This window comes from Vanellus vanellus (assembly GCF_965231255.1).
Source record: "Vanellus vanellus genome assembly, chromosome: 2".
NCBI classification, from domain to species: Eukaryota; Metazoa; Chordata; class Aves; order Charadriiformes; family Charadriidae; genus Vanellus; species Vanellus vanellus.
In genome coordinates, this window is record NC_138906.1 from 39,508,347 (window position 1) to 39,522,658 (window position 14,312).

At 40.0% G+C, this 14,312-nt stretch overlaps 1 protein-coding gene across 1 annotated transcript in view; it reads left to right on the forward strand.

Annotated features, from left to right (window-relative positions):
- The window catches only part of CHN2 (chimerin 2), a 170,439-nt gene that overhangs the window by 74,353 nt on the left and 81,774 nt on the right, over positions 1-14,312 (forward strand). The window contains exon 3 of the mRNA XM_082499078.1: positions 2,566-2,621. Coding sequence (XP_082355204.1) covers positions 2,566-2,621 — 56 coding nt within the window. The remainder of the gene's footprint in view (positions 1-2,565; positions 2,622-14,312) is intronic.

Genomic DNA, 14,312 nt, shown 5'->3' on the forward strand with positions numbered 1-14,312 from the left:
TCTCCCTCCATCTAATAGTTCTGCATCTCTCTCCAGTGGTTCCAGTGGCCTGTCTTTCTGTCAGTTTAATGTCTTTCAGTTTAAAGCTAATACGGCAAAATCTGAATTCTTTGTCTTTCCCTGGAAACCGTATCCCATTCATGATGTTTTCTGTGATTACCACCATTCATGAGCTCAATCATGCTTGTTACCTGGGGCCATTTTATCATCCTATACATTTAAGGCAGCATATAATTCATTATTATTATTATTTATTTGTACAGTAATAATCTTACTATATTTTCATCTGATGTATTTCTAAATCAGGTATCTTTGACAGTTCAGATTATCGAGCAGATTAATTACCCGTGCCTCTCTGAGAACGACAGCAACCTTTTCCAGTCTATTCAAAACATGGTTGTTAAGATGATTTGTCCTCCTTGCATTCATCATGAATCCCTGCACTGATTCATCCCACTGCATCCTATCAGCAGCCAGTTTTTTGTGTTTGCTTTCAAGTCTTTCATATATCTGCCCTCTCCTGTTAGTCATTCCTTCCTTTGTTTTGTGAAATGCTGACTCTCCTCCCCACCCTCGCTTCTCCAGTGGTATCAGCCTCGGTGATCCTTTTGGTCACTTCAGAGGGCCCTTTGCTTTTCTCATTTCTTATAAATGCCACACATCACAAGGTAGGCCTCATGTGTTCTTCAGAACAGCTTGTTTTGCACCGCAGCCATCAAGGTTATCTTAGAAACAGCTTCACTAGCTTAATTTGCTATGTCAGTTAATATTTAACAGGCTTGATTATTGGAAAATAGGATTTTTATGAAGTATGATTTTTCAATTAAAATTGAAATTAATAATTTGGGGAAGTAGATGTTTCACTTTAAATAGGAAGCAATCATATTCTTGCAATATTTTGAATCCTTAGAGTTCCTTTTCTCTACTGATGGAAGGAAAAAGTTGCTGTTTTCCTCTTGAATGTGTTTAGTATTAAGCATCAGTAACTTGCTGAATCAGTGGTTGTGGTGATTTCGGACATTCAGAAATAGGCTAGAGTCATGATATTGGGCTCCAGAATAATCAGAATGTTAAAAAACATTCTCTGATTTTTGAAGCAAAATTGTCATGCTTTGCTTGGCAATCCTTTTGGATACACAAGTCATTCGATCAGAAAAGAGTAAAAGGAAGGGTTTGAATCCTGCTCAGTCACACAGCTGAAAGAGTTAAGACAGACCACTAGTTACCATGACTCTTGTGCAAAAGTAGTGGGAGATCTGGCCGTGCTGAATGAAGCATGTTAAATCCAAAACCTTAGTACAAATTCAGAGCTGGATCACATCCACACGCATTAAAACTGATAAGGAATATAGGAAGTCATGAGCTCTCTTTCTGAGCTCCTCCGAGGAGCCAGGGATGAGGGTTGGGTTGGGAAAAGGAGAGGTTATGGTTTCTTCCACTTCGACATTATCAGAGAGCATCACCTCAAAGCTGCCACATCCCCGGAGTGACAAACTTGGGTGCAAGGCCAGGACTTCCCCACTTCTCAGGTTTCATCGCTCCTAGCCCCGCTGAAAGAGAAGGTGCAGAAGGTGGGAGAAGGTGCTGAAGAGTAACACCTACCATTTCAATTCGCTTTCTGCAACAAGGCTCCTGTCTTTATCAAACCTCCAGGGATTTATATTCCTCCTATAGTCTACCACCTTTCAGGGCATAAATCTGAGCTTCACGTGCATTGTGAAGAGCCCTGTCCTAGGAACTTGGTCTTTTAAAAAAATTCATAGACACGAGATGGTCTTTCCAAATACAAGAAGGTCAGCATGCAGAAGGCCTTTCTCGAGGGAGGCAGTCCAAACCTCTGGGATTTTTACTGGAGTTACAGAGAGACAGTCTGTCTGCGCTGGAATTGATTACTGTCATTGCATGTCAGCTTCCTCTCACGACTCGGGAGTGGAAGGGAAGGAGAGGATCTCATTAAATACGTGCAGTGGAGAGGCTGGGGGCCAGGGTTTGGCGACTACCCCCAGCCTCAGGTCTCTCTCCTCCAGCCCTCAGAAGATTCGCAAAATTGATCCGGGGCCATTTGAACAGGGTGTAATTGCTCTGAAAGGAATGTTTGCTTGCTTGTCAGTAATTGCCAGCAAATCTTGAAATAAATTGTAAGGTTGTGGTGAACCCTTTCAAACATGCTGAACTTTTTCTTGGCCTGTCCATAAAAACACTGTTGTTATTGGTAGGCATCCTGTTCTGAGTCGTTACAGCCTGGTATGTGCAACAGTGAGATTTTTATCCTGGGATCCACCACATAAATCTTTCTAAATTATCTTCCCTGGTATAGAAATGCAGTAACAAGTACAAAAGGAGATAATACTTCTAAAAATTAAAACAATGTTCACTTTAGCTCGTTTGCAGGTCAACAACTGATTTTCATATAAATTATTTAGATACACTGAAACACCTCCGTTTGCCCTCATTTTCTTTATGTCTGCATTTTGTTCTGCAGCCTCTGGCTAAAAAGACTCATCTGAATAAAAGTTTGTGTATGTTGCTGTCTTCTAATTATCTGTACATTTTTGTGTTTGACAGTGTATCAGTTGCAACAAGAGGCGCCACGTCCCAAGAGAATCATCTGTCCTCGGGAGGTCAGTTCTTCTTTCGCTCTACCTTGTTAAATCTGATGAATTGTCAGCAGCATACGATTACCAAAAATCTTTTGTACAGTCTGCGGGTAGTATTCACTTCAGTTTTTCTAAGCCATTATTTTTTATAATAATTTTTCTTAAGGTTGATTAATTAAAGCAGATTAATATTTGCTAATTAGGCATGGAGGCCTCCTCCTACTACTAGAAGTCCCTTCATTAGACAGATGGTCATTAATCATCGGTTACTGGGCTTTTCTGGATACTACCTAAAGTTTTGTTTTTCCTTGTCAAAATGAAGGTGTATTTTCTTCCTGCATCTGCAGGGTGCTCCAGTTTGCTGAATACATTCTGCCAAGGATTATGTCCAAGTTAAAACACTGACCTGATAGCTGGAGAGCTCAGTTCTGTCACAGAAACTTTAAAGATTACAGGATATTAAGAAATCTATAGGGCTGAAGGTTTGGCTGAGTCATCTTGTCTCCCTGTTCTCTTTTTCTGTATTTCTCTATTTCTTCTTAGTTAAATGTGTCAGTTCCTCAACCTGCACATCATAATAGTAATGGAAAACATATGTAGATGTCTCTGCTCAATCAATAAAACTGTGATAGCTTTATCTTCAATAATGTCAGGGACAAATTTTGTGCAAACAGACATGTAATACTAGTAATAGAAATACTAAACGCATGAAATGATTACACGAGGTATAAAAGGTGATGTGAAAGAAGACAGAAACTGCGGTGCATCGGCATAATATATAGCTCTATTCTCAACCATCATCCTGCACTCTGACCTGCTTCCCGCACTGTGTACCCAGTGAAGTGGGGGCCCAGCACAGCGTCTGTCAGATGTTAACAGATGCAGTCTCAGAACAGTTTTACGTGGGGCAGAAGGCTTTGTACCAGGGCACAAGCAGATTAAATAAGTTGTCCAGGGTCATGAAGATCCTTTGCCAAGACAGGAATTGAATCCAGTTTCCTGAGTCCATCCGGTGCCATTGCGTTGCTGGTGGTTTTTTTTTTTTTTTTTTTCCTCAAGTGACATCTACCAGTTGTTTCAGGGCAGGGAGAGCAGGGTCTTGGCCTCGCACTGGAAGTCTTCAAGCCCTGTCAGTTTGCGATGGTCCCAAGACGTAGACGCAAGATGCTGAGGAGGGCAAGCAAAACACTGTGGTGGGTGAACCCTCGTATCATCCTTTCTCCCTGTCAAAGATAAGGCTTGGGGAGAAGGAGCATGCCACAGCCCTGTGGGACTCCAGTGCACGTGTGCTGAAGGGTTTTTACAAGACCTTCCTCTCCAAAATTCTCATACAAAACAGATGACAGGTAGGTCTCTGGCCTGTATGCTCTAAAGGAGAAGACATTCCAGTTCTTAATAAGTGAATATCACATAACAGGTATTAGACTAGTAGTTGTATAGTGAAAATAGTTAAGGTAAATGATTTACTTACTTCCAGTGCAGTGGTAGAGGAGTTTCTTTGTGTGAGATAATGGTTTATCTAATGTTTTATTTCTCTTTTTCATACTGGAACTACTTTGAGGAAGAATTTGTCTTGAGAAAATCTGATTAATAAGAATTGAATGCTTAGGAACCCTTGCCTACAATTTGACCTCACCTTTGTGGGTATACAAATGTCTTAGTCTGAATAAGTTTAATCCAAAATTTGCAATATTGACTCCAATTACAGCATTTTTTAGCTTGCTTTCATGAGTAAAAATTGATATAAATCAAATTAATACAATTGCTACTCCACTTTAAAAACACATTAAAATGTGATTTTAACTTGGAGTAGAAATTGTAGTCATGTTCTAGAAACAAGATTATCTGCAGAAGTAAGTGGAGTAAATGTGCAATTGTGAACTTTTTACCACTGTGCTGTATTGAACTTGTTTTCTTAGACTCAAGAACATGTTATATACAACTGAAATTATCCTTTACTCCCTTTTCCTGATGTTTAAAGACTGTACATATTTAGTTTGTATTCGGGTCACTTCCAAAGATCTGCAGAAAGAAACTAAGATCATATTATAGTAATGAAATGAATATGTAATTGGCAAAGCGGTACATAACAAAATATGTGAATAAGACATTTTTTACTTAATTTGGGTTTGGTTCTGACTAAAGAACCATTTTAAATCCAGCTGGCAGCCGGTCACAAGTGGTGTGCCTCAGGGATCAGTGTTGGGACCATTTCTGTTCAACGTCTTTATTGATGATCTCTATAAGGACATAGGGTGTATCATCAGCAAGTTTGCAGATGACACCAAGTTAAGCAGGAGTGTTGATTCCCAGGAGGATAGGGAAGCTCTACAGAGAGACTTAGATAGATTGGATCATTGGGTCAACATCAATGGTATGAGTTTCAACAAGGGCAAGTGCCAGGTCCTGCACTTGGGCCACAATAACCCCATGCAGCGCTACAGGCTTGGGGAAGTGTGGCTGGAAAGCTGCCTGGCAGAAAGAGACCTGGGGGTTCTAATTGACAAGCGGCTGAATATGAGCTGGCAGCGTGCCCAGGTGGCCAAGAAAGCCAACGGCATCCTGGCCTGTATTAGAAATAGCGTGGCCAGCAGAAGTAGGGAGGTGATTGTGCCCCTGTATTCAGCACTGGTGAGGCCACACCTCGAGTATTGTGTCCAGTTTTGGGCACCTCAATACAAGAGAGATATTAAGGTGCTGGAGCGAGTGCAGAGGAGGGCAACGAAGCTGGTGAAGGGCCTAGCAGACAAATCATATGAAGAGCAGTTGAAGGAGCTGGGACTGTTTAGTTTGAGGAAGAGGAGGCTGAGGGGAGACCTCATCACTGTCTACAATTATTTGAAAGGACACTGTAGAGAGGTTGGTACTGGTCTCTTCTCACAGGTAATTAATGACAGAACAAAGAGGGAATGGCTTCAAGCTCCAACAGGGTAGGTTTAGACTTAACATTAGGAAAGAATTTTTCACAGAAAGAGTGGTTGGGCATTGGAATAGACTGCCCAGGGAGGTGGTTGAGTCACCATCCCTGGATGTGTTTAAGAGACGTTTAGATGTGGTTTTGGGAGATATGGTGTAGGGGAGAACTTTGTAGAGTAGGGTAGATGGTTGGACTCGATGATCCCAAGGGTCTCTTCCAACCTAGACAATTCTATGATTCTATGATTTTTAGTGGCTCTCTTGGCAGACTGAAGAGACTCCTATTTTGATTTGTTTTGATTATTTTTTTTAATTTAGTTAAACAACTGAAAATAAGAGACTTTATTCAAGGACGAATATGAAGCAGTATGAATTCCCATAAAGGTGATCTTTGGCTGAGTTCTTGTTACTTGGCTTTTGAATCTTTGTGTAGATCAACTATATGTGTTCACAACCTGGTTGCTAGAAACAGAGATTCTCTGGCCCAAGTGGCAAAAAATAATCATACTACAACACTAATAATGTGCTTCATTTTTACAAATTTATTTTTACATATAGTTGTGAGGGGTGTCCTGATACTTAGATTGTTCCTTGTGGTTATATTACTGCTTTTATTTAAAGTAGAACTATATACGGGTTTTACAGAGCATCACAGATTATTTTAGAGAGAAAATTCAGGCATGTGTTCATATGCCACCTCTTAGCTTTTCCTTAACACACAGATTGTAAGGCAGGTGGGTTTGGGTTTTTTTTCTTCTTGATTCTAGTTTGACTTCAGTGTAATCTGATGATTGTATAGGCTTGCTTCACTAATGGTGGTGTCTTATTAATCCTAAATTGCTGTCAGTTACATAGAAAAATCTTAAAATCTAATTTTGTGTTATGTATGTGAAAATAAAATAATCCACAATACGATAGTTATTTAGTATGCAACATGATGCTTACCCAACATCTGGAGAGCAGGTGTCAGTGGGATGTGTGAATGACGGTGGAAAGATTTCTCTCTCCATGTAAATAACATAGGAACTGGACTTTGTTGAGGGTGTTCTGTTGTATAATTTAGGATTCAGACTGCTTCAGACAAATGTAAAAATTGCAAACAATTTTAAATCCTTCATGCTTATGAGAAGAGGTCTTTCATACATAATTGCCAAATTCTGCACTGTTCACAAGGAAATTCAAGCATCTGCTGCAAACAAAATCTGTAACAACAACAGATAAACTTGTGAAAGGTTGGGTTTAGTTTTTTTTTTTTTTTTTTTACTCTCACCACTTTGCATTTTCATCGTTCCTCCATCTTTTCCATTGCTGTCTTCCACATTCTCTGCATTCATTTGCTCTTCCATTACCTCTCTGTTACTCCGTACTCACAAGGGTTTTAGCCTCAGATCTCTGCAGTTCTACCATCCAATTTGTGTGGATTCCTTGATTAACTATACTGTGGAGGCAGAAATCACCTTTCCTGATACACAAACCACCAGACTAAAAGCTGGGTCTGTAAATAAAACATGAACATTTGTATCTTTGTGTCTTTGAGCTTTGCTATTGTGATTTTCCTCTCCTTTTTTTTGCCTGCATAAATATCTTGTCAGCAAAAGCAGGTCATTCCTGCAATGGGAATCATATTGAATGAACTGGTAGGGCTTCAGGTATCTAACGGCTTTTAATTAATCACCACTGGCAGCGGGACTAGTGTGAATATCCTACCTTCTCAATAACATTGGATTTCTGCCAATATCCTCATTTGTAACCATATTCCTTCCAGCAATGTTTTAATGATTTATTTTTTAAATAGAAAAAGTTTCGTTTAAAAGCGCCATTCAGGTGGAGGAGTAGCTTTTAAATATTGTGCAAGTGTGATGATAAGCACCAAAGAGTCAGATTCATGTTGTGAGGAAGTCATATTATAAAGCATCTTTTATGGTTTATTCTACAGAAATGCTGATAAAAACAAAATTACATTCTCAGAAAATAATTCAGGCATTCAACTTCCAGGTTTTATTCTAAAGTAGCATTTTAAAGAATTCTTAATTTTAAGAAATATTTCTGTATTAGACTATTGAAAGTTAAATAACTTTTAAAGAAACGGAGTTTTTAATAAAGTGAAAGAATTAAAGAAGGATGGTGATGTTGTTTGGGAACATTTTTGGTTAAACAATAGGCCTGTTATAAATTTCTGTCAAAGATGGAGTGAGTCTGACCCATGACTCTTGGATTACTTGTGAGGAGTCATTCAGATATTCGTACCTGTGAATGCGATTCCTGTTTGATTCCAACAAAACCTTAATTGCTGACAGCAATTTTTGAGGCTGGTGAGTTTGTCTGCATTAGACCTTGCATATTCTTAACAGTGTCTTGGCCAAGCCAGCGTCAGCAACAGTGAGAAACTTGTCTAAATTTCCCTAGTGTAGACAAAGCCTTAGAGCCTTAACTTATATTATTATGTAGAAAAATGTCGGTTAATTGCCTTTGTCATCATTCTGAATTCCAAATAGGTTGTGTCAGAAGCAGTAGAAATGATTGTCTCTGTCTTTAAAGCATCAAAATTATGGTTCCTTGATTAAAAGCAAATATGATTACAAAAAGGGGAGTTTTCTTTGGAAAAAAAAAAATAATCCCTTTTTCTTTGCTTAAGTGATTGTAAGGGACTAAAATAATGATGGCATATTCAGACTGAGACCGCTGAGAGTCTTTCACTCTAACCATCTGGAGGGTCAGGAACTGTTTTGGCCCTCCGGGTAGCCATTACCCAGATTTATCAAAACAAGTGTAGGGTTAGTGGCATTTCACAGAGCATAACTGTTGAAATGGTCACTAGCAGATTTATAATGATATTGCCGTCTTGCACACTACTAGCAGAGAATATACAAGATCTTTACACATCTCCAAAACTGAATGACTGCAAATTATTCTTTCTTCAGTTATCCTCAAAGTTTCTTCTGAAGCATGAGATTCAAGCTGAGAACAATACAATTAGTAGAGTATCACTTAAACAATAGTAATTTTGAAAAGTGTTCTAAAAATCTGGTCACTTTTGTCAGTCCGGCTTTCAGGTATAGAGATGTTTTATATTTGTACATAAGAAGCAGCTTTTAATGAGTCACTTCCAGAAATTAAGGTAAGCTTGAGCAAGGTTCTTAAAATTAAGCCTTAGTAAGATGTTTGCAGAGTATATCTGACTGGATAATAAGTATTTAATCATTGCAGTAAGTGGTCCATGAATTCCCTTATTCTGCTCGCTTAGTGACCTTTTCAAGCTGAATATTCTCTCTTTTCCTCTGCTCTCATCTTTCTAAGAACAATGCCTATACTGTGGTAAAGTGCTAGAGAGCTGTAATAGGCATTGAAATTGGCCATAAAATTGGTGGTAAATAATGAAAGTAAATGGGAATTTTCATGGCACTTGTTCAAATCACTCTACTGCAAAAAGTCAGACACTACTATAAGAAGGTGTCTCTTACTCTCAGTCCTGAGAGCTTATCTAAGATAATTCAGGATATTTTATTATCTTTTCCTTAGAAAGAAACCTCAGAACACACACAGTGGCACACCAAGAGACCCCATTTGCCAGCAATTAAGTGAAAATGAACAGAATTGTTCTGAAACCTATTTTCATTAATGAAAATGTTTGTACATATAAGACTTAATGGAGCCTATATATTCAAATTCTTATAATATTGCTGCTGCTTTAATTGTGTTTTTATAATCCTGTCTTTATGATAGAAACAAAAAGAAACAAGGAGGACGCAGCAGTAATCTGTGGGTTGCAAATGAAGCCGAAGAGCAATTTTGAATAGACCTAGGCAGAAGCAGGAAAGTTATTCAGCTGAAACCTGTAGCAAAAGTAGAAAGCCTGGCTGGACTGGAGGGGGCTGAAAACAGCTGAAGTCCAGGAAGGGTCTTTGGTTAAACTGGTGCAGAGGACCTGTGGCATGTCAAAATGTATTGTATCCAGCATCCCTCTAAATTGGCCACATATCTCCATATCTCTGTATCTCTAGCGCTGGAGCCCCCAACATAGGAAAGACATGGACCTGTTGGAGCGGGTCCAGAGAAGTGCCATGAAGATGATCCGAGGGCTGGAGCACCTCTCCTATGAGGAGAGGCTGAGAGAGTTGGGGTTGTTCAGCCTGGAGAAGAGAAGGCTCCGGGGAGACGTTATAGCAGCCTTCCAGGAGAGCTGGAGAGGGACTTTTTACTAGGGCATGTAGCGGTAGGACGAGTGGTAATGGCTTTAAACTGGAAGAGGGGAGATTTAGATTAGATATTAGGAAGAAATTTTTCACTTTGAGAGTGGTGAGGCACTGGAACAGGTTGCCCAGAGAAGTTGTGGAAGCTCCATCCCTGGAGGTGTTTAAGGCCAGATTGGATGGGGCTTTGAGCAACCTGGTCTAGTGGGAGATGTCCCTGCCTATGGCAGGGGGGGTTGGAACTTGATGATTTTCAAGGTCCTTGCCAACCTAAACCATTCTATGGTTCTATGAATTTTGTCCCACAGAATGCCTGTGATTTACAGCAATGGGTGAAAGAAAGAAGGGAGGCTGGAATATTGCTTGCTCAAAATTCCTTTGTATTCATCACATCAGAGAAGGTTGCCAGTGTTTTTTTCCAGGGCACTTTAAGGACTGACAGGAAATCTCATCTCTCCTAGAGTCCATGAAGTCTCACCCTGCTGCAGTAGTAGGGTGGTGGAGCACTTGGACAAAGCCACATCATCCTCATTTTAATAGTCCATTGACTACTGAATGGGGCAGAAAGCTTTCTAATTATTCTGCAGGCACAATAGTGTATAATTAATTGAAGTAGTTACAGCTGAACGAAACTAGAAGAGTTTGTTCCACTTGAATATATAATAAATAAATAAACAAATAAATCAGGTTTGATTTACTGATGTTCTAGGTTATCATTTGCAAATAGACTGGTGTTCATCTTTGTCAGAGGAACAGGGTATGAACCAGTTGATGCATTTATTGATCACTGTGAAATGGCAAATTCACAGCCATCTTTTTGGAAGACAAGATGGCAACTTCTGACTAATGAGCACGAACTGCATGTAGCTGTCTTTATGGACTGATGAACTTGCTAATTACCCCTCTGGCTTTGCTTGAAAGCTTCTTTGGGAAATTTCACCCTCCTCTCCATTTTTCCTTGGAAGTGGGTGATGGGGGGCGGAGGGGGGAGATTTTGCTATTCTAATTTTTTATTTCCTTTTATCCTTGTTTACATATCAGTCTCTTCATCTAGTTCTTTTTATTTTGACATGATGTCAAATGTAAGTAGTTTTCAAGCCAAAATACATGAAAGCCTGTTTCACATCTCGACCTAGATAAAGTTTATCAATAAGCCTATGTGTAGGTGAAAATGCTATGTGCTTGTGTAGATGTACATATCTGTTCCAATTTAGGCCAGTATTCCTTCTGCCTGGTTAAATAATATGTAGATGGGGGTCTTGCTGTCTCTGCTCTCTGACTGATACTTTGTGAGGTGTCTGATGTCCTTTTTTTAGATTCAAGGTAAGAAACGCAGAGTATTGAGCAGTTGATGAATTTGTATTTCCTAAAATTAAAAAAATATAGAAACTTTACACATCTGCCTATCTTGCTTCCTATACTTCCTGTACATGTGTGTGTACACATGTATCTACACACACAGAATGATCAAATCAGCCGGTTACACACGGCTTTTTGGAACACTGAAGAGAAGTGCCAGGTAGATGGGAACAGTCTTTTTTCAGTGCCAGTGATAGGACAAGAGGTAACAGGCACAAACTTGAACATAGGAAGTTCCATCTAAACCTGAGGAGGGACTTCTTTACTTTGAGGGTGGCAGAGCACTGGCACAGGCTGCCCAGAGAGGTGGTGGAGTCTCTGACTCTGGAGACATTCAAAACCCACCTGGATGCCGTCCTGTGCAACCTGCTGTAGGTGACCCTGCTCTGGCAAGGGGGTTGGACTAGATGATCTCCAGAGGTCCTTTCCAACCCCCACCATTCTGTGATTCTGTGAAGTCGGCTTGGACATGGTGGAGTTTGCACGGTTTTCAGACAAGGACTCCTGAATTTCAGGGTTCAGAATGAAAATTCAGAAGGTTTGCAATGTAGGTTTCTGTTTGTCCTTTGTTTCCAAAATATTTGCCTATCCGTTTGAAATACCATCATGACTATCTAATATGTTAGACACATTTTAACTGCCCTGTACAAATTAGTAAGAGAGAGAGTGTGTGTGTTAGAGATGTTTTAATGAATAGTATGTCTCATAAATAGTTATCAAAATATTTAGCTTTGTTGAAATGAAAGCATGTGTAAGTTACCATATTGTTCATCATTTGGGAAATAAATATTCTCCTATGTAGTATTTTGCAGAGGAGATAAGAGGATTTCCACCTTTTTGAGACTCAGGAAAAGAGCACTATTCCTGTTCAGACTCTGCAGATAGCCTGACTTAAGAGAAACATCTGTGGTTCCAAGTATGGAGCAGAAGTACTCATAAAATCAACAACAGGAAATAAACTGAATTAATATTATTATTCCTCCTTGGATTTTTGCTTTCATCCTTCCCCTGTCCCCACGCAGAGATGTTCTCCCAGTGTAATGAAGTGTCCCCCCACAATGCTACGCAGGGGCCACTTCCTCCTCGTTTTCCACCTCCTCCATCCACTCTCCGTTCTGATGGGTTGTTTCCTGATTTTCCTTCCACGCCTCCAGCCCATACTCAAAGTTTATAACCAGTCCCCAGCATTATAAATGTTCGTTTGGCACTTCTCAAGCGCATTCGCTAGGCACCTTGCTGTAGGGCTGCATGTTTACATCAAATAGTAGCGGTGAGCTGGTTGGGAAGCATCGCTTTTGGGGATGCATTAGGATGGGTGACATAACACCAAGAGGCTTGTGCAGATGTACTGTGGACTGTTGTGGCACGTGTCATAGGAATGTTTTAGCGTGTCTCAGTGGTTACAGAATAGCGAGCAGCATTTAGAGCATCAATAGGCTTACTGCATTTAGCTGCTGCTGCTGCTGGGGATATTTTTCCTCCCATTTAAATGACTCAACACATCATTCTTGAAAAAAGGGAGCACAGCTTAAATACTATATTCAAATTTTTCATCTTGCATTCGAGGTAACAGTGATATTCCTTCTTACATTTAATGATGCCCTTGCTATGCAGCTTCCATTCACACAGCAAAATAGATGACTCCTGCTTTTGCTGTTGAAGTTGCTTGAACCTGACCTTGTCTCCCCTGACTATTTAGCAGCAGCCCTCTTGATTAAGATTTATTTCAATTTATTTTAGCTCATGTTCAGGAGCACATTATATTCGTTACTAGGTGAGAAAATATTTGCCTTTTCTCTTCTTGTTCAATCTTGCTCTTTTCTGTTAGAGCTGAATATATACAGAAATATATTCTGGTTTAGTAGCAATAGCAGATGTCCACGTTGGGGGAGATTTTTGTTACCTTCTGGAGTTTATAGTGTTTTGTCTGGTATATTGATTATTGGCTGCTGGACAGTTTGCTCAAGGTCGTAGATGGGAAACAGACCCAAGTTAAAAATACCCTCATAAAAGATGCCTTAAAGCAGCTCTTTTGAAAGTTTGATACAAGCAAACAAGCAAACCCAATTCTTTTAAAATTCTTTTTCTTTAAAAATGATAGAAATAACCTTGAGTGGGTGGAAATCAGCCTGCAGTAAGTGCCACAGTAACAGTCAGAGCTGCTGAGTTTCCTGTGTTTCTCTGTGATGCGTTATCCGTCTGCAAACAGGTCGTTATGCATTATACCTTCTCCGTAGGTTACAGCACACCATCAGAGCAGAGAAGTTGTGCACCTTTGAGCAGCGGTTAATAAAAGCATTCATGTTTTTCGCTTTTGTCTTTCATTTTATACTCTTCCTAGTAGAGAAGAGCTCCACTCCTACCTTCTCCCCAGCGCTGTAAATTTTACCGCAGAATATTTTGTTAGAAGATATCAAACTCAATTTGGCGCGTTGCTACGCTGATAGATTTAAACAGATTTTTGTAGGTTAGGTAAGTGGTGACCAGTTTATCACTAGAAGGTTTGACTTTCTCCTTTGGAATAGTTCACTCAGTCCGCTGCCCTCTCCCTGCTGCCTTCTCTCCTGAGAGCCTCACAGAGGTGGGCAGAGACATGGTATTATTGTGGTTTTATATGTGATTTATACAATTTATTCAGTCAGCTCCCTGCTAATCCCTGTCTCCTGAGAGCAGTCCAGGCAGAGATGAGGAATAGGCTGGATCGTGGTATCTTGGGGCTGGAAGAAACTCAAGAAGTTGTCACCCCTGCATCAAGACGACATGCACATCCTCTTCTTAAAGCCTTTCATGGTTGCAGATGTCATGACTGCCTCTGCTTATTTATTTAGTGTTTAATTATTTTTAATAATTTCCTAAGATCTAAGCTCTAGCTTTTTTTTTTTTTTTTTTTTGGCAGTTTAAGCCTATTACTTCTTGTCATGTCTAGTAAGCACACAGAGAACAAATTCTCTTATTTCCTCTTGAAAGCGGCCTTTTTTGTACCTGTCTGCTGCAGCCCCTCTCTGTCTTCTCTTCTTTAGGTCAATCTCTTTTCATGTCTTTCACATTTGCTAAATCCCTGCTCGCTCCAGTTATTTGCTCCAGTCCTTCTTGAGACGTGGTGCCCAAACCCACACTCGGTATTCCAGCTAGAGACTTTCCAAGTGAACACTGCAAGGAGACGATTACTCTAAGCTGTCGTGTTGGCTGCACTCTTGGTTTTATACCTCAGTGTGGCATTCTGGTTTTGGCAGTTTTTGCAACCGACAGC